The 21,057-nt window shown below is 43.6% G+C and overlaps 1 protein-coding gene across 4 annotated transcripts in view; it reads right to left on the reverse strand.

Moving 5' to 3' along the window:
• The window catches only part of CFLAR (CASP8 and FADD like apoptosis regulator), a 39,286-nt gene extending 20,634 nt beyond the window's left edge, over positions 1-18,652 (reverse strand). Inside the window, exons 1-7 of one of the 4 annotated variants that reach the window (XM_077917538.1) lie at positions 17,950-18,652; positions 13,860-13,983; positions 10,891-11,338; positions 7,552-7,657; positions 3,591-3,726; positions 750-832; positions 94-139 (exon numbers count right to left, since the gene is read on the reverse strand). In XM_077917538.1, coding sequence (XP_077773664.1) covers positions 94-139; positions 750-832; positions 3,591-3,726; positions 7,552-7,657; positions 10,891-11,246 — 727 coding nt within the window. In that variant the 5' untranslated portion in view covers positions 11,247-11,338; positions 13,860-13,983; positions 17,950-18,652. Of the gene's footprint in view, positions 1-93; positions 140-749; positions 833-3,590; positions 3,727-7,551; positions 7,658-10,890; positions 11,339-13,859; positions 14,081-17,949 lie in introns of all 4 variants that reach the window. The other 3 variants (XM_077917542.1, XM_077917549.1, XM_077917552.1) reach the window with 3 other exon arrangements.
• Between the last annotated feature and the right edge of the window lie 2,405 nt (positions 18,653-21,057).

Consider the following 21,057-nt stretch of genomic DNA (forward strand, 5'->3'; position numbering starts at 1 on the left):
ATAAGGCTCACTGAGCTCAATGGGGCTCACTTCCAAGTCAGGGGGTATAGGATTGCAGCACAAGGCTACTAAAGATTAACAGGCCTTACTTACCCTGAAAGGCGCATTCTCCATTTGACAGCCTGCCTTGGTTCCCAACCTGTGAATGAAACCAGCAACTAATCACATTTCACTTCTTGTTGAAAATTCCAGAATGGAAATTGTTAGGAAAGGGAGAGACAATATAAGAAGGCAAGTATTATGACAATACCTGGGGAAAGTTCATCAGGTTCCCCTTCCTATTTTAGAGCTTAGGGGTCAGCAAACTTTTTCAGCAGGGGTCCGGTCCACTGTCCCTCAGACCTTGTGAGGGGCCGGACTATATTGGGGGGGTGGGTGAACGAATTTCTATGCCCCACAAATAACCCAGAGATGCACTTTAAATAAAAGCACACATTCCACTCATGTAAAAACACCAGGCAGGCCCCACAGATAACCCAGAGATGCATTTTAAATAAAAGGGCACATTCCACTCATGTAAAAACTGCCGACCTTCTAATCGGCAAGTCCTAGGCTCTGTGGATTAACCCACAGCGCCACCTGCGTCCCTGTTAAAAGTGCTACGTTGTGCCAAATCCAATTTTTAAAAGGACCTAAAGCAGCAAACTTGTCGATTCAGTCACTAAACCATGCTTTCTTATGTTCTCTTGGTATTGCACCATCCTTTCTCCTAAAAGCATTACTGGTGCATTGGGTTCGTTCAGACTTACCGCCGGAGGATCAGCAATAGACAGCTCAGGAAATGATGCCTGAAGTCTGTTAGCACATACAGACGAAGTGCCAATGGGGTGCTCTGGAGATGAAAATGGAACACAGGCTCTCACAAATGATATAAACAGTCATAATTCCCTAGCAACATAACTTTCTACTCCAGCCCCGTCCATTGCTTGATTTAATTTCTTTACTGTTTACTGTAACGAAGCACACATCCTTCGTGGTACGTCCTTGCAGTTAATTTCTATTTCACTCCATAATCATCAAATGATTAGTACTGAATCTGCAGTCTAATTGCAATGGTTCCCTATAATCCAGTGTCAGCATCGCCCTTGAGCCAGTGCCACCAACTGGACTCATCCACTTCAGCCCCGACTGGGCTAGGCGAGCTGGGTAGCACTTCCAGAGACCACCTTCTGCACAGCAACAGGTCAAAGTGCTGTGGACTCACAGCTTAGAGTTGTGAGCACCGGATTCACTCCAACAAGAAGACAGTCGTCGCACAGCAGAGCATAGACGACTCGGAGAACAGCTCTGTAGAATATCTTCTTTTATTCTATCTACAACTATAATACACAACTATGTACAGAGCTAAATGGGGAAGCTGAACTGCACTGAGTGTCTGCAGCTGCTCTTAGCAGCAATCTTAACTATACACATGATCTCTCTCTAACACTCAGTCTCTCTCTCTCTTTGATGTGAGGCTGAAGCTGAATAAGTAGAGAGCAGAAAACGCCCCCTCCTCTCTGGAGAATCAGTAGAGAACACCAGCAGATTCTTGGATATGGGAGGGGTGAAATCTCCTCATCCAGTTGTGCTTTGTCTCTTAACGCTTTTAAGCGTGGAACTTAAAACTCATTGGGACTTAATTCTGAGTAAACACATTTTAAGACTGGGTCATTCATGGTCCTGGGCCATGGCCTATCGTGAACAAACAGCATACTGGCCCATGCTGCTAAAACTGTGCCCCCACCCTCTTCCCAGAAGGAGAGGAGGAAAAAACACCCGTCTTCCTTTACAGAACCGGGGGTACTTGCACCCTTTCCAGAAAATGTAAAATGCTCAGATTTGGCACAATCAGGGAAGACCTTGCGTTACAGGAATAAATAAAGTGCCCTTCCAAACCTAGACAGCAGAGACATCACCTTGCTGACAAAGGTCCATATAGTTAAAGCCATGGTTTTCCCAGTAGTGATGTCTGGAAGTGATAGCTGGACCATAAAGATGGCTGATCGCCAAAGAATTGATGCTTTTGAATTCTGGTGCTGGAGGAGACTCTTGAGAGTCCCATGGACTGCAAGAAGATCAAACCTAACCATTCTTAAGGAAATCAGCCCTGAGTACTCACTGGAAGGACAGATCTTGAAGCTGAGGCTCCAATACTTTGGCCACCTCATGAGAAGAGAAGACTCCCTGGGAAAAGACCCTGATGTTGGGAAAGATGGAGGGCCCAAGGAGAAGGGAATGACAGAGGACGAGATGGTTGGATAGTGTTCTCGAAGCTGCCAGCCTGAGTTTGACCAAACTGCGGGAGGCCGTGGAAGACAGGAGTGCCTGGTGTGCTCTGGTCCATGAGGTCATGAACTAAACAACAAACAACAAAGTGCCCTTCATTGCTTCCCCACTTCTGAACTGGTAAACGTCACTATGCTGGACTCAGAATGCCTCTCCCAAATTGAACCCTGTGTTAACCATATGAGTGCCTCCTCTGGTGGTAGATTTGGAGGGCAGTAACTGAGAAAATCAGTAGGCCTTACATTTAAACAGAACCTCTCTCCTCAATAATCCTGGGAGCTGTTAAAAGTCGTGGTGTCAGGGACTGGCAGAACAAGTGTACACCAGGGGATAGGAAGCTAGAGTCTGACTTGGAAGAGAGTGGCAGTGATTTGTGGCGACCTGTATGAGCCAGGAGGCAAGAATCAGGGGCAGGGGAAGCTTCAGAGCTGGAGGCAGAGGAGGAAGAGGCAGGCTAGGCAAGAGAAGGGTTGGGTGCTTTCCCACCCTCTCCTGCACCATTGTCTCCCAGACCCAGGAGAGACGTGAAGTGAGGAGAGCAGTGGCAGATTCTATGCAGGTGTAGTCTTCGGAAACGTGCACACAGCCCGTCGGAAGGTACATAAACTGGTGAAGGGGGAGTGGTTCCCAGTTGCAGGCCTGGGAGTAGCTGCCGCGATGCTACATTGGCGTGCTTAGGTATCCAGAGCTGTAGAGGCGACTGTGTTACTCATTGACAATAGTAACACTCATCATTCAGCCTGGACACTGAGGTCCAGCTCTGAGGGCCATCTGGTGGTTCCCTCACTGTGAGAAGTGAGGTTACAGGGAACCAGGCAGAGGGCCTTCTCGGTAGTGGCACCCGCCCTGTGGAACGCCCTCCCATCAGATGTCAAGGAAATAAACAAGTATCTGACTTTTAGAAGACATATGAAGGCAACCCTGTTTAGGGAAGTTTTTAATGCCTGGTGTTTTATTGTATTTTTAATATTTTGTTGGAAGCCGTCCAAAGTGTCTGGGGAAACCAAGCCCGATGGGCGGTGTATTACTACTACTACTACTACTACTACTACTACTACTAAAGAGTTAACTCTCTGCCATGGTCATTCCATTGGCTGAGAAACAGCCTTGGCAGGTGCAGAGTGTAGCTCTGTGCACTAAACTACCCAGGATTCTTTGCAAGGGATTGTTGTTGTTGGAATGCCTGCTTGGGAATACCCAAGTGAGACGCTTTTCCACACAGAGCAAGTGCTCAACCACTGAGCTACAGCTCCTACCAAGAACGTCATGTTCAATTTCTCTTTAATATTCTATTCAACGTTAATATTATTTCACAGTCTTACCTTCCTGCTTGAACTTCTGTATCCTCTTCACCAAATCTCTCCTGCGCATGTGCAAGAAGCAATCTTCCAGAAAATCTAGGCGGCTAGGAGACACCAGGTCTAGGTTCTCAAGGTCAGTTATAATTGTCAGAAAAGTCTGTAAGAGAATTAGAACAAATGTATAAAACAGCAGACCAAGCAGTATGCATCCAACTTGCAAGTAGGCCAGAGAAACAAAACGGGAAACAATGTTTTATTTTAATATTTCAGAGGCCGTAAATATAATGTAGCGTTTCCTACATAGGCTACCTTGCGAGTAAGCGCAAAATATTACTCCGCCCACCTGAAAACACTGCAAAGTAGATTTTTCCCATTTTACAGATGAGGAACTGAGTCCAAGACATGGTGGCATGAGCGCAAAGCTGCCAACACTGTGAGTTTACTGCTGAGCAGAGTTTGAGCCTGCATCTTGTATGGAAAGCCCTAGACTTTTATTTACAGCAGGGGTGGGGAAACATTTTCAGTTCAAAGGCTACTGGCTTTCTGGACAGCTTTCCAGGGGCCACATTCATTTGTTCAGTAAGCTAGCACAGTTCAGTATTTACAGTAAGCTAGTTTCTACAACGAAGGTCCTTGCCAACAAAGGTCCGTATAGTTAAAGCCATGGTTTTCCCAGTAGTGATGTATGGAGGTGAGAGCTGGACCATAAAGAAGGCTGATTGCCGAAGAATTGATGCTTTTGAATTATGGTGCTGGAGGAGACTCTTGAGAATCCCATGGACTGCAAGAAGATCAAACCTCTCCATTCTTAAGGACATCAGCCCTGAGTGCTCACTGGAAGGACAGATCCTGAAGCTGAGGTTCCAAGACTTTGGCCACCTCATGAGAAGAGAAGATTCCCTGGAAATGACCCTGATGTTGGGAAAGATGGAGGGCACAAGGAGAAAGGGACGACAGAGGACGAGGTGGTTGGACAGTGTTCTCGAAGCTACCAGCGTGAGTTTGACCAAACTGTGGGAGGCAGTGGAAGACAGGAGTGCCTGGTGTGCTCTGGTCCATGAGGTCACGAAGAGTAGACATGACTAAATGACTAAACAAAGTTTCTACAAAAATTCACACCACCCAGGCAAACAAGAGGCATTATAAGTGTTAAATGACATATTCCAGCCCAGCAAAAGTGCTCAAGGACCAGATATGGAAGCTTAGAGGGCCACATTCAGCCCTGGGCCCAAGGTTCCCTTAATCTACTGGATCAAAAAGGGCCCTCATCGAAGAAACTTTCGGGTGGGAGAACGGATTGCAGAAGTGTTGTTAGCTATCACATCGAGAGCTGAAAGAGAGCCTGAAGTTCTTGCAAGACCCACCAAAATAAGTTCTCAGATGAATGATTTGCATTTCTCTCCCCTGCTCAGTCAGCTACAGAACTCTTGACTCATATCTAAGACATGTCTCATATACATACGAGACATAATTCTAACTATTATAAATACTGATATTCCCCTTGTGAGACACAGATCAATCCTTTCAAAATTCTAGTGCAGGAACAACTGCACTATTAACAGCACCCTTGGTTTGGGGGCGGATGAAAAGAGAAAGAGAAAGAGGAACAGACAACTTCTTTCTTTTCTCTACTCAGTCATTTAGAGTTTGAATTTGCTCTGCTCCAATTCCTCAGAGCATGTAGCAGAGAAAAGATCCAAATGAAAACCAGCTTTAGAAACAAGCAAATCAGGGGTGTTTTTTTAGAAGTGTGTTATTACATAGAATGCCTATGAAAAGGTGCTTACATTTTTGTGGAATTCCAGGAAGGCAAAAAAACCCATGAGTTGACTAGGCAACCACCCAATGCCTTTCCACATTGCCCTTTGCTGCCTGGATTTGGTACCCGGTTGGAATGATAGAACGATGCTCTCTGCTGAATTTAACATGATGGGCTTTGCTGCCTTTGGGACACGCCAAGCCAAAAGCTGTTTATAGCAACGTCCGATCAAACCCGTTAATGTATTTGACTTTCGTGGGAACAGATTCTTCCACCATGGCTAAAAAAGCCACCTCTATTGGTCTGTCACCCCCCCCCCCAACTGTATTACCTGGGTTATGAAGGCGCCCTAAAGACGTTAAAGCAAAGATTATGGGATAATGCACACAGTGACTTGAGATCGATCACACGCGGTCTGTAGTCCTCTGGCAGTAGGAGTACAATATGGGCATGTCTTTAAGTTAACATATTACATTAAAAACCTGACAGTACCAAACTATCAAAGGCTTTTCACCAAAGCCAAACTAAATGTCTTTCCTTCTGCAGTGTTGGATGGCAGGTTGAGAGGAGTTCCCTACCAGGACAGACTTTGCTCGTGTGCTCAAGACATCGATTCCATAAAACATATTTTGTTGCACTGTGCAAAATATGAGCAAGCCAGGGCTGAACTGATACTACCCTTGCTGGTACCTTTCCCGGGAAAATCAGAGGCTCACTATGTCAGGTTCCTATTGGAAGACCGGACAAATGCTAGAACATTAGCAGTGGCCAAGTTTTTATCGGTGGTTGCAAGAACCAATGATCCCTAAATTCTGAACAAAATGCTTGTTTAACCTGGAGGTAGGCTGTATGAATTGTGTATTGCTTTGTAACGATTTGTTGGGTCTGTGGACCGTAATAAAGATCGATGATGATTCTTCCACCCACACATTTGAAAGGGCATTATAATACTAGCCCCATTGCTTTCTATCCTGATCATTCTGTTCCACTGCATTTATTCATTCTGCCCTGATCACCAAAGTAGAAAAACTTATTCATCCAAGGGCCACATTGCCAATGGTGGATGGGACTAGGCAGAGCAACAGCTGCAACTCTTACGTAGGCAAGAGCTCACCATGGTTCCCACTTATCAAAACGGAGCATGCCCTGGCAAGATACCTGACAAAGCTCCCACTTGCCGCACTAAGAACTGCTTTTACAGAACTACGATTCCAATTGATGCCCTCGGCAATGTTGGATGGACGGTACGGCAAAGTACATTACGGAGAGAGACTCTGTTTGGACAACCCTGCATCGAGGACCTGTGCCATTATTTATTGCAATGCCTGTTATATATAGACCCAAGAGACTGAATTATAAAACCTCTGTTTACGAATGGAACACATTTGAATAGAGTGGAAAGGGTGAAATGGCTGCTGAGCGACACCGACGACTTTGTTACTTATAAAGTAGCACTCTATGCACTTGGCAGCTAAGAAGATCAGGAGGAAGGAACTAGACAAAATAGAAGTCAACTGCAAAGGGGATTCGGATATTTAATTTGGCACATCTTACCTGAGAATCTTCTGCTATTCTATTTATTGCAACAAATAATTTTAGTAGCCGTGACCGTGGTTTTATTGTATTTCTGTGCCCGATGATTTTTATGGTTATTGTTGTTTTCCTGTTGTTTTCCTTTTTGTTCTCCTTCTGAATGATGCCATTCACAAATAAAAAGTTTAATTGGAAATTGGAACTTTTACGTTGGCAAAGAACTCTACATTCCAGCTGTGCAAAATTCAGAAGGTTTTTGACACAGCTACGTCTCTTCATCAGCCAAGCAAGAGGAATTGCAACCCAGCATCGCACACCGGCAAAACCACTTGAGGGCAATGTGCAGCAGGACTGATGACAGTGCCAAGGGCCAGGGAGAGGCCTGGAGGGCCACACTGAGCTATCCTCTGGTTCAGGGTTTCCCAAACCAGCTGTTTGTGGACTACAATTTCCATCATCCCTAGCTAGCAGGACCAGTGGTCAGGGGTGATGGTAACTGTAGTCCAAAAACAGATGGAGACTCAAGTTTGGGAAACACCGCTCAAGGTTTTCCCCCCTCAAACTTCCTTCCGAGTATCTGTTCTCTTTCCATTAAAAGGAAGCACGCGGCTTTTCACACAAAGGAGGCCTTTAAGCTTAACAGCTTCACAGTTTTGTGAAGCTCCAGGATTTCAGAAAGAGGTAACAAACCTTCTCTTTTGCTGTCTTCCCATAGGATGTATCGTTCATCATGAGGAACATAAAGGAATGCAGATCTTCTTCATCCAGTTCCTTGCTGATTTCTGCCATTAGCACTCTGCGAAAACACAGAGAGTTGCCATTTGAAATTAATTCATAATCCTATTTCTCTTGATGATTTGGTCAGTCAGTACTTCCCACACCACACACAATTCCTTCCTGAACCAAACCAATTTTTTAAGCACACACAAAGCTTTTTTACACTACAGCGGTACCTCTGGTTAAGTACTTAATTCGTTCCGGAGGTCCGTTCTTAACCTGAAACTGTTCTTAACCTGAAGCACCACTTTAGCTAATGGGGCCTCCTGCTGCTGCCGCACCGCCGGAGCACGATTTTTCTTCTCATCCTGAAGCAAAGTTCTTAATCTGAAGCACTATTTCCGGGGTAGCGGAGTCTGTAACCTGAAGCATATGTAACCTGAGGTACCACTGTACAGTATTTATGCTCATGGACTGGAACAATCATTCTCCACCTGCTGTCCCAAAAACATTTAACTAGGGGAATTAAACACAATGGGTTATGATCCTTCACTCATGGAAGTCTCTTGGATGCAGTGAGTAGAATTGGAGGAGAGTGGTTTGGTTGGTTCTCGCTTCTCTCCTGAGCTACTCTTGATCCTTTGAAACAGTGTAGGAAGTTGCAGGAAAAAGGGGAATATTACTAAAAATCACCTGTCTTCCCCTTTCTGTTCATGGAAAGCTCAGCTGGAGGAAACATCCTTCTGGGAGTAGAAGGACACAACTGGACTTATCTCCGAAGGAAAAAATGCACAGGACTGCACTGTGAATTGCAAGGAATGAATGAATATAGGCTGTAGTCAGTCCAGGGTACCCATTCTGAGAGTGGATTTCTGCTGTATTCATGCACTGAATATGACAGAAGCATTCCATCACTGCCAATGCAGACTTGTAGAAGAATCCCTCGCCTCTGAAGGAAGTTGCCCTATCCTGTATCTGCATAAGAAGCTACTGTGACATGAAACAGGAGGCATGGCAAAGTCCGGGTCAGCGATTCAGGCAGGTGAGCTCCTGAAAAACTGAGTCCTTCTCAGCCTTGCAGTTTCAAAAAAGAAATAATGAAGGAGCACAATGTGCTGCTCATTTCATGCTGCATGGGAGACACCGAGAGAGAAGCTGAAAGGTGGGACTGAGAAAGAAGTCATATACCTGCATGTACAAGTCCAGTCCCTGGCATCTCCAGCTAGAGCTGGAACAGGCTTCTATCTGAAAAGCCACTTCTGGTCGGCATGGACCAGCGTTCCCCAAGTTGGTTGTTTTAAAACTCCATATCCCATCATCTCTAGTAGCCATGATGGCTGGGGCTGATGGAAGTCTGACGAGGGCTCGTGTACACAATACAGAGCCTGCATTGGCTCCCAGTACGTTTCTGAGCACAATTCAAAGTGTTGGTGCTGACCTTTAAAGCCCTTTAATGCCTCCAGTATACCTGAAGGAGCGTCTCCACCCCCATTGTTCTGCCCGGACACGGAGGTCCAGCGCCGAGGGCCTTCTGGGGGTTCCCTCGCTGCGAGAAGCCAACTTACAGGGAACCAGGCAGAGGGCCTTCTCGGTAGTGGCACCCGCCCTGTGGAACGCCCTCCCACCAGATGTCAAAGAGAAAAACAACTACCAGACTTTTAGAAGACATCTGAAGGTAGCCCTGTTTAGGGAAGTTTTTAATGTTTAACAGACTACAGTAGTACCTCAGGTTACACACGCTTCAGGTTACATACGCTTCAGGTTACAGATTCCGCTAACCCAAAAATGGTGCTTCAGGTTAAGAACTTTGCTTCAGGATGAGAACAGAAATTGTGCTCCGGCGGCGCAGCGGCAGCAGGAGGCCCCATTAGCTAAAGTGGTGCTTCAGGTTAAGAACGGTTTCAGGTTAAGAACGGACCTCCGGAACGAATTAAGTACTTAACCCGAGGTACCACTGTACTGTATTTTAATATTTTGCTGGAAGCCGCCCAGAGTGGCTGGGGAAACCCAGCCAGATGAGCAGGGTATAAATAATAATAATAATAATAATAATAATAATAATAATAATGCTCTTGACTCAGCAGAAGGCATTCTTTCCCCCTCTCAGCGGGCTGGTTTACACAACACATTAAAACTATAGTTTGAAACAAACTAAGGCACATTGCTCAAAAGCTCCTCAATTGCTCCTGCTGCAGCGCTGCTGACATAAGCCAGAGTCTGGCGAGTCAGGATATCTGAATCCTGTTTTGTGGTTTGTTTCCTGGCATGCACTGGGCGGGGGTTGTGGTGGATGACACTGGACACGGGGACAGAACCCACTTGCCCCTTCTTCGCATTTCATGCCCACATGGGAGTTGGAAAGCATGGAGTTGATCTGATTTACTAACTTGATTTAATTTGGATGTTTTCCTCTGGGGAGAGAAGAGGAAAGAATACGGCACTGCAAAATATATGCTGAAGCCCTACCAAAATACTGCCATCTGATCTGTCTTGATGTTTAAGTATGAAACAGCCAAAAGAAAATGTGATGAAAATGATGTATAGATGGTATATTACACCTGTTAAATTAGCTAAAATGTATAAAGTTAGCAACAAATGTTGGAAATGTAAAGAAAAAGAAGGACATTTTATCACATGTGGTGGGAATGTAAAAAAGTGAAAAGCTTCTAGGAAATGATATATAATGAGATGAAAAAAATGTTGAAATATACATTTATAAAGAAACCAGAAGCATTTTTACTGGGCATGGTAGGAAGTGATATAAATAGAAAAAAATGTAAGCTGTTTTTATATGCAACGATGGCAGCAAGAATATTATTAGCACAAAAACGGAAGCAAGAAGAATTACCGACGAAAGAAGAATGGAGGATGAAATTAATGGACTATGCAAAATTAGACAAACTAACAGGAAGGATTCGAAATCTGCGGGACCAGAGATTCACAGAAGACTGGTGTAAATTTACAGACTATTTGAAAAGTAATAGTGATGATCAAACTACGTTTGTAGGTTTGCAAGAAGTTTTGTGAGGTGAATTATTGGAACTATTGCAAAAATGGATAAAGGGGAGGATGATTAGTTAAGATAATTAAAGGCAATATGAATTTAAGAAATGCATAAGAAGTGGTTAAAACGGGGGATCATGGATGGGAGTCCATAAAAAGATTGTATAAGTGGTGAGGTTTTGTGGTATGTATCCTAATTCATATGTTAAAATTAATAAAAATTATTATTAAAAAAATATATGAAACAGCCAAGTGAATGTGGCTACCTTAAATCACTAGCCATGGAGGAAACCGATGCACTGAACTCACCTGTACTTTGGTATCAACGGGGGAAACTGAGACAAACTGGCTTCCACAGCTGCCCTCCCAGTCCCCAGGACTTTCCGCAGCAAGTCAAATCTCTTCAGTCTGTACAGCAGTTCAGACAAAGTGCTGAGCGTCAGTATCTCCCTCTCGTTCAAAGCTACGAAGAGTTTCCGGGTCTCTGCCGCGGGAACGTCAGGAACAAGATCTCGGCACAAATACTGCATGGTTTCCCTTTCCTCCGCGTCCAGTTCCTGTTCAATTCGGTGAAGGAGGACAGCGGGCACTTGGGGAACTGTCATCACAAGCCCCTGTCCCTTTAAAAAGCCGTGCGTGTTTCCTAAACAGGAAAGCCAAGTCATGAGCCTTTTTCTTCTGAACACAATAGCCTCCTTCCCCCTTGGTCTCCAGCAGCCGGGCTTCGCTTTCGGGTCTTTAATGTGAAAAATAAAAGCTGTATGAAGAAGAAGAGAGAGAAAAAGACCAAGAGATATACAATGTACAGAACTGTACCCAAGACGCACTTAAGTTTGTTGTCTCATCTGCTGCAATCCTCAGGTCAAGCTTGGCCCTTGAACTGCTGAAGTTCTGTAAAAACCTGCTTTTTTCTTGATTGCACAAGACTCAGACTGAATGTAAAAATGGAATGCCCAGTTCACACCAAAAAATTTAACAATCCCACGGATAGGAATGCCCAAGAGGAAGCAAACGAGACGAAAAATACATGCTGAAACAGAGAAGTCATATTCTGATAAACTACTCCCACACAGTTGAAGTCTTTTTTTTTTATTATTCTAAGGGGGGGGGGAGGGCTAAGGATGAGAGAACGTGACTTCCTTAAGGCTGGTTAGTGAGGCAATGGCAGCTCAGTCTTTTACAGAGTAATCCTATACAGATCCCCAGAGGAAGCCCTGTTGAGGGAAGCTTTTAATGTTTAACAGACCACTGTATTTTAATACAGTGGTACCTTGGGTTAAGAACTTAATTCGTTCTGGAGGTCTGTTCTTAACCTGAAACTGTTCTTAACCTGAAGCACCACTTCAGCTAATGGGGCCTCCTGCTGCCGCTGCACGATTTCTGTTCTCATCCTGAAACAAAGTTCTTAACCCGAGGTAATATTTCTGGGTTAGCGGAGTGTGTAACCTGAAGCGTATGTAACCTGAAGCGTATGTAACCCAAGGTACCACTGTACTTTGTTGGAAGCCGCCCAGAGTGGCTGGGGAAACCCAGCCAGATGGGCGGGGTATAAATAATAAATTATTATTATTATTCCCAGGTAAAGTATAAAGTGGTTAAAGGATTGCAATAAAAAGAACTTGCTGGAGAGGAAACCCTATTAAACACGATGAGACTTACTTTGGAGCATAAGCATAAGATTGCTATTTACATTTTGCCATGTCTTCTGGAGGGAAAAATAGTTTTCATTCTGCTTTTACTTGTGCCAGTGAACACTAAACCATCAGCAATATGGAAATATTATTTTAAAAGCTTTTCATGCTATCACTAGGAACTCCAAATAACCCTAATTGCATCGTCCAGCCCAGGCACAGAGGTCCAGTGCCAAGGGCCTTCTGGCGGTTCCCTCCCTGCGAGAAGTAAGATTACAGGGAACCAGGCAGAGGGCCTTCTCAGTAATGGTGTCCACCCTGTGGAACGCCCTCCCAGCTGATGTAAAGGAAATAAACAACTATCTGACTTTTAGAAGACATCTGAAGGCAGCCCTGTTTAGGGAAGTTTTTAATGTTTGACGTATTTATCGTGTTTTTATATTCTGTTGGGAGCCGCCCAGAGTGGCTGGGGAAACCCAGACAGATGGGCGGGGTATTAATAAATAATAATAATAATAATAATAATAATAATAATAATAATAATAATAATTGCAGTGCCTTCCAACTGAAAGCATATAAAAATTATGGAGGGTGGAGGCAATTACAGTAGTACAACAGGACATGTTGAATTCAGTGGCAGCTACTATAGCTTAAACCAGGCATAGGCAAACTCCGGCCCTCCAGTTGTTTTGGAAGTACAATTCCCACCATCCCTAGCTAACAGGACCAGTGGTCAGGGATGGTGGGAACTGTAGTCTCAAAACATCTGGATGGCCGGAGTTTGCCTGTGCCTGGCTTAAACCCATTCTCTGCAAATCCATCACAAAAGAAGGGAGGATTTTCCTGCTTGTGCACTTACGACATTTTCCTAGGTTTGATGCAGAAAGAATTCAAAGAGACAATGAAGAAGAATGCCAAGGATCAAAATACTTATACCTGGAATGACTGCCTGATACACAAGAGAACAGATAGGAAGGGTTTGAGAGGGATATGATGGGAGTCTTAAAGGGACAGACTCTCTTTTCCCCAGATAATATCAACAAATAAGACTTTGGGTCTGCACTAGTTCGGCAGGTTCAAATCCGCATTCTCCGTGAGGGGAAAAGGGGGGTGAGATACTCTGCCTTAAATTCCTTAAAGGAAGGGCAGGATCAAAATGAAATGAAATAAAAAGTATGCTCTTCCCACGCTGAAATGGAGTACAGTGAAGAACTACTCTGAAAGAGAATTTCAGAAAATTTCAAATAAAGCAACCATGAGCCTAAGGTTGCAATATTATGCATCTTTATGTGGGAGGAAACCCAACCGAATACATTTCTGAATAAAGTACTGAATAGGGTTTATGCAGGCTACAGAGGTTTTGATCAGAGAACCATTGGCTCTCCCATTAAATGTGCGCTCCCACTAGCATAAAATCTGCAGTCCAGAACTATCTTGCCATTTATTACAAAATACGGCATTTCCCCCCAAACCAGCATTGATCCAAATTGAAGAAAAGGACCTAACTGCATTTTAAGAGACACCCAGCCTCTTTCCCAATAATGACCTATGAAGATCCAAAAACCAGGTTAAGCCCAATAATAGGATACAAATGACCAAAAGAATATTCTTCGAAATTTCAGCAAAGACATGACAAATCAAACCTACCTAGAAATTAAAACTGCCTGTTCATAAACCGGCTGGATCCTTCTGCTCATGGGCAAAAGTCCTGAGAAATTAAAGCCTTCTGTATCGGCTGTCCAGATAATGTTTTCAATCCTGAAATTAGCTCCTGGGGGACCAAGAATGACAGAGGAAGTGGGCTCTCCATTATCTGATCAGAAACATTCTTCATCCTTGAAATCCCGCAGGAAATACCACTCTTCACACTCAGCGAAGAAGAAAGTCATGTCAACGACATTCCACACATCACATGCATACTTTTAAAAATCAGTCACCCCCCTTGATGTATTTTCTTGCAAAACAAATAAGGAAGCCAAGGGGCCGAGTTAATTTGAAGCACTGAAGAGCATATACATTTCTCCTTTTCTCACACAAACGCACCCAGCATACCTGACCACCCCCACCATTCAGAAAAGCCCCTCTATCCATGAAGAAAGCGCCTGCCATTAAAAAACAACAATGCTTAAATTTCTAAATCCCCCCTTTTAAAAAATGAAACAAAAAATGCATAGTGCCCACAGATGCCAAGTTGGGGAATTCCTGTCTTATTTGGTGACAATTATAGTATTCCTGCTGCGTGACAATTTGTTTTAAGACATCCATAACCAATTCTTCCACAACTGGGTAGCTCCGGGTTCCTCGCTGAGTCTAGACTTCAAAAGATAAGAGGAAGTTTAAAACATTAAACAGTCGCGGGACTAGTTCACCTGACAGGATAAACCAATCTATGGCATGATGAGACTGCTGTGGTGCATGGAGCTAACACAAAGTTTGGCTTAGTGTGTTGTGTGAAGTGGGATTCATGGTTAAGCGCCTCCCTTACTAGCTACAAAATTATCTCAGGGAGGAAGTAAAAAGGACTGCGAAGGATTAAAGTCCTCTCTGGGAGCCTACATGTTCATGCAGGCTTGAAAACCATCGTTTGGCTTGCTGTGTCGTGCATAGCAGGGTCACACACTCTCGGAATAAAAGCATAAACAATTAACGAGTAATAATAATTCCAGATTAGGAGCCAGGATGTCCTATTGAAACTTCCTGGTTTCTCTCTCCTCGACCTCCTCCTACTTTAATTTAAAGTAATATGATCCTGCTCACTGGAAGGACAGATCGTGAAGCTGAGGCTCCAGTACTTTGGTCACCTCATGAGAAGAGAAGACTCCCTGGAAAAGACCCTGATGTTGGGAAAGATGGAGGGCACAAGGAGAAGGTGACGACAGAGGATGAGATGGTTGGATAGTGTTCTCGAAGCTACCGGCATGAGTTTGACCAAACTGCGGGAGGCAGTGGAAGACAGGAGTGCCTGCTCTGGTCCATGGGGTCACGAAGAATCAGACACAACTAAATGACTAAACAACAACAAGAATATGATCCTGGTCATGTTTTTCAGATGCCTGATTATCGTCTTCCAAAGCAACTACTCTATTCCGAACTTAAAAATGGAAAACATGATGCTGGTGGTCAACAAAAGAGGTTTAAAGACTCTCTCAGGGCAAATCTTTAAAAATGTAGTATAAAAACAGACAACTGGGAAACACTGGCCTGCAAGCGCTCCAACTGGAGAACTGCCTTTACCAAAGGTGTCATGGGCTTTGAAGATGCTCAAACTCAGGACGCAAGGGAGAAACGTGCTAAGAGGAAGGCACGCTTGGCAAACCCTCAACGTGATCAACTCCCGCCTGGAAACCGATGTCCCCACTGTGGAAGGACGTGTGGGTCCAGAATTGGCCTCCACAGTCACTTACAGACTCACTGTTAAGACCGTATTCATGGAAGACAATCTTACTCGACTATGAGTAATCCCCAAAGAAGAAGAAGGATATGATCCTGGAAAAGGAATGGGTTGACTCTTCCATTTCCTGGATTTCGTATGGAAACAAATGAGTATGTAATTTCCACAGCTGCTCCAATCCATCTTTTGACCAGTGAAGAGGTCTGGCTACACCCAAGTTGCTGGGAGAAACAGTTCGGGGATGGGCAGATTTCAGGCTTGTGAGACGTACTTTGTGTAAAATAGTGGTTCAGTGAGGGGACATATGTTAGGAATTCAGGAACCACATGCTCAGGCCAGAAATTGGTGGTCAATATTGGAACCAAGTCACACCTTTGACAGTTTTGTTGTTTCTAGACAACTGGGAGTCAGACACCCTTGTTGGTGATCTACTGCAAATCAGCCAATTCCTGAACTGCATTTTTTCCTCCTCAGTCATGTACACATAATATATTTAAAGCAGTGGTGTCCAAACTTTTTTCAAAGAGGGCCAGTTTTGATAAAGTGAAGGGCCATGGGGGCCGACCCCACAGGGGCCAGATTAAACCAACCGGTGGGCCGGATTAGGTCCCTGTTATGGACTTTGGACATGCCTGATTTAAAGCAAACACCTCTATAATTCCCAGGAATCTTTTTTTTGGGGGGGGGGAGGCTATGTGATGTACATATAACCCCTCTGTTGCTAATTAGGATGTGGGGCTTTCCTCTGGGAAACTCACAAGAACTCCGGGCAAAAGGGGAAATAACTAATACTTCAAAATGACGTATGTAATCACATGCGCTTTCAAGCATGTGATTGAGAATTTCTCTTGAGGGGGAAAACGCTTGCTTTTGAATATAATTATGATTCAAACAGGAAACTCCAAATAGACACCTGTCTGGTAGAAAATAAACCTCCATACCGAAATCCTTTAAATATTATGCAGGTGGGGGATTTTTTGCCTACCCACTTGTTCCAATCATTCATTTCTGCAATCTAAGCTAATACAATAAAGGATGTTATCAGAAACAGGCTTAATTGTAAATAACTGGATTTTTGTGCCTTTTCAAAAACCACTTCAAGTTAATGAATCTGGAATTAGGGTTCCAGGCTGTTATGTTGCTTTGCTATGCATTCCTGCTATTGCATCGCTATTGTTGTGTTGAAATTGGCTCTTGGCATATTTACGTGGGAGTTTTCCGAAAACCCATTAAAGTGACCAGAACAACTGTTCACACTGAAATCATGCGCTCGCTTATAAGGGATCTGTTACCTTCCAACAAAACCACTGGGGTAAAGATATCAACAGGATAGGAATGTTAAGAAATTTGATTATAATCGGAATATTGTTTTTTGAATAATAATATTGGAAAACTGCTACATTTAGTTACAAGGAAATTCAGATAGAAGAGATTAGAGGAAGTCAAGCAATATATTATGAAGTTGGAAGTTTAACTAATTAATTAACTTTTATTGTCTATGTGTTTGTGGTTATATTTTTGGTTATTATTTGCTATATTTGTTTTATTTCTTTTTTATTTTTCTTTTATTTTTGTTTCATTGGTTTTACAGTATGTGTTGTATTTGTATGGAACTTAATAAATATTATTGGGGGGGGGGAGAGATATCAACAGGAAAGGGCTCTCACTGAGCTCATGTAAAAAGTTTTTTTAAAAAACGTCTCCTACGACTTTCTTCTCTTAGGGAAAGCAGACAAAGATAGAAAGGTTAAGCCATTCTCGTCACAGCCTCGGATGTTCCCTTTTCATCAAAGAATAACCCTTAAAATAAGAATAATGCTGGCGGAAACAGGGCGACGCGTAACGCCCTTCTAATGCGTATGGACTTTGGCCAGAAACAAAACCGAAACGGCGTCCTTGGCGCACAACGCGCTTATCTCGTTATCACCCGATGCTGTTCTTTTTTATATAAAAAGCGGTTTATGTCGCAGCTCTGACGTTAACCCTCGAAGTAGCCTTTCCTTACAAGCCGACTTCCTTAAAATAAAAATAAAAATCTTTATTCAGAAATATCCCCAACGTTTCATGGGGTCGAGAGCAGAGGACCCGCAGCTGGTACCTCTCCAAAGAGGAGAGACGCGGTGCGGAAACTTGCGAGCGTGCGATTCGGCGGGGCTTACTTCCGAGTAAACCCGCATGGGCTCGCGAGAAACGGGCGCCAATCCCTCCTCCTCCTCCCACCCCATTCACACGACTTGGGAGTTATTCCAAGCCGCACTTTCAGAAGCAGCCCGGTTTTGGCTTGCGGATCCTTTTTCTCACCGCGCGCCTTACAAAGCGCGCCATGCCGGCGACACCGCTCCTTACCTCTGAGCAAGCCCTACTCGCGCAACCTCACTTCCCGATCCGCGCTCCCCGGTGGCTTCCCCTTCTCAAGATGGCAGTCTCCAAACTTCGGCGTCCGCCATTACCCGTTCTGACGAACAACAGCCTTGTTGGCGAGGCTCCCTTTTTGGGGAGTGGCGCTGAGCGGCTCGCAGTTCCTGCGCAAACCAGAAGAGCGAGTCAGCTTCCTTCCCACGCGCAAGGAAGCCCGGACGGCGCGCAACCGGATCGGACCGCAAATGCTTAGCAAATAAAATTTTAAAAAGGGAAACAAATGCTCCAGAGCTTCCTCTAGAACAAAACTGGACGATTTCCTCTTTCCCGCGCCAATACTGAATGGAAGAGTCATTCAAAAGCAGTGGTTGGGGGCGGGCACTGGGATTCCCTAGAGGGGTGCAGAAAGTAAAAATAACTGACTTTTCAAAGCTGATATCCTTGGGTCAATTTACGCCATTTTGTTGAATTGACGTTTTAATTGGATTTGGAACAAATGGGCAGTTCCGATTTTGCGTTTAATTATGGACTGTGTTGCTATCTTCCCTTAGTGGGCTGTGGGAAGGTTTGTGTTATGTACTGAAGTTCTCACCCTGGGCCAGCAGGGGAAATACTGTAGATAGTTTTCACTCAGGTCCACATATGCAAATAAGGGATTGAAAGTGACGTTCAGTGATTGGATAGATACAGAAAGTGTTACAGTTGCGTTGTAGTGGAGCTCTATATAAGCAGGCAGGCTGAACCATTCAGTTCTGTTCTGGCCTGTGAATAAACAAGAGCTGTTTGAAGAATCGCTGTGTGGTCTGATATGTTCACCCACAACTTAACAGTTTGTAGTTACGTTTGTGGTTGGGGAAAGGTTATGCTTGGGACAGTGAGGTTTATGATGCAACGTTTATGTATGTGCGAGAATATATATATGTGTGTGTGTGTATGCATGCATGTATGTATGTATATATGTATGTGTGGGGTCACGAAGAGTCGGACACGACTAAATGACTAAACAACAACAACAATGTATATATGTATGTATATATATATGTGTGTGTGTGTGTGTGTGTGTATATATAACCTCCTTTGGGAGGTATTAGAATTTTATTTGCCGGTTTTAGATAGATTCCGCCTCGCCGCCTGAAATTTGTTACTTTGCAAGAGCTTTTTCCTCCCACAAACCACAACGGAAGTCAAATTAAAGCAAAAGAGGAGGAGAGGATGCAAACCAGGAACCGAAAACATCAATGGACTTGAAGCACTTTACAAGGGGAAATATTATTATTATTCTTAGGCTGCAGTTCTAGACACACTGTTTTTATATCTATCCCTCCCAACAACCACTCTGTGAGGTAAGTGGGGCTGTGAGACTTCAGAGAAGTGTGACTGGCCCAAGGTCACCCAGCAGCTGCATGTGGAGGAGCGGAGACGCAAACCCGGTTCACCAGATTACGAGTCTACCACTCTTAACCACTACACCACACTGGCTCTCCAGTCAACACATTTGTTGTTGAGTAAATATGTTATAGGATTGGCCTCCACAGAATTGCAGGACTAATTGCCACAGGTTATTCTAGCGACCCTCCCTCGTTTCTTAAACTTTAAAAATACATGTTTAGCAAAATGCAGAATGTTTTACAATATTCTTTTATTATTATTATTGCCATTTTACAGATAGGACACTGAAACTCAAAGAGTGACTTTGCCACTGAGACCATCCATGGCTGAGATGAGAGATGAGCTTTTTTCGAGCACAACTTTCTACCACTTTAGTAAGGTAATGTTGGTTTCCATTCCAACACTGGGGCTTCGTCGGTCTGTTGTAGCAACAGAGCTATGTTTTACTTTAAAGGCTGAGAAATATATTGTGGGACGACTTTTCCCATTCTAGAAAATTCATACGGCAGAATTTAAAGTTTTGCTACTCCAAGTTAATTTATTCAAGTATAAATTGAATAAAATTGGGAGACAATATTTGTCTGACAAGTGGGATAAGCATCTAATAAAATAACAAGGTACATAATGGAGAGTTTTAGTGTGATTCTTATTCTCCATTTTAAAATTGTTTTAAAGGAACCTCTAGACAAATCCATCTGTTAATCACTTTTCACACCCTATTAATGCAAAACAGGTTTTGGTTTCACAAAGTTTAAACAGTAATAATAGTAGTAGTAATTATTATTTATACGGTGCCCATCTGGCTGGGTTTCCCCAGCTACTCTGAACGGCTCCCAACAACAGCAGCAATAATAATAATAATAATAATAATAATAATAATAATAATAATGTGATAAAACATCAATCATTAAAACTTCACTAAACAGGGCTGCCTTCACATGTCTTCTAAAAGTCAGATAGCTGTTTATTTCCTTGACATCTGATGGGACCCTCTGCCTGGCTCCCTGTGACCTCACTTCTTGCAGTGAGAAGTGAATTTGGACTTTACTCGTGGATTTCAATGTGACCTTTAATTGCTACCTGTTGTTTGGTTTCCTTTGTTCCTTATTCAAACCCTACTTGCAAATATTTACATATATAAGCAATCATTAGCTATTTCAGTACTCTACAGTCTCAATGATAAATTTACCAGTCAGTATTTAACAATGCAGTCCTCTGAAGTATGTGTACTCAGAAGTAAGCACCATTGTATTTGACAGAGCTTACTCATGGGCATGCATGCATAGAACTGCTCTAATAATTTAGATGTAAGGTGATTTCCTCCAACTTTACTGCAGAACGGCACTGACATAACTGACAGTGCAATGCTATAGCAAGTCTACTCAGAAGTAAATCCCATTGAGTTCAGAGGGGCTTACTTCCACATACTGTAAGCTGCTATAAGATTGAATTTAAATTGACTTAAAGTTGATTGCTTAGGTCTTGCACTGTAAAAAACTGCTCCTTTCCCCTTATGGGGTACCCAAGAGCCTATATAGAATCCTTTTGTAGGTTCTCTATCGGTAGGAGAAAATAACAGAGAACAACCAAAGACTATTGAGAAGCAAAGTAGCTAGTAAGCCCGATCTTTATTAACTGTTGCAACAGGGTGCTCCCCCACACGCAGGGAAGAGGAGGAGGACCTCGAACAGTGGCGCGCAAGGCCTT

Source organism: Podarcis muralis, chromosome 1 (assembly GCF_964188315.1).
Source record: "Podarcis muralis chromosome 1, rPodMur119.hap1.1, whole genome shotgun sequence".
NCBI classification, from domain to species: domain Eukaryota; kingdom Metazoa; phylum Chordata; class Lepidosauria; order Squamata; family Lacertidae; genus Podarcis; species Podarcis muralis.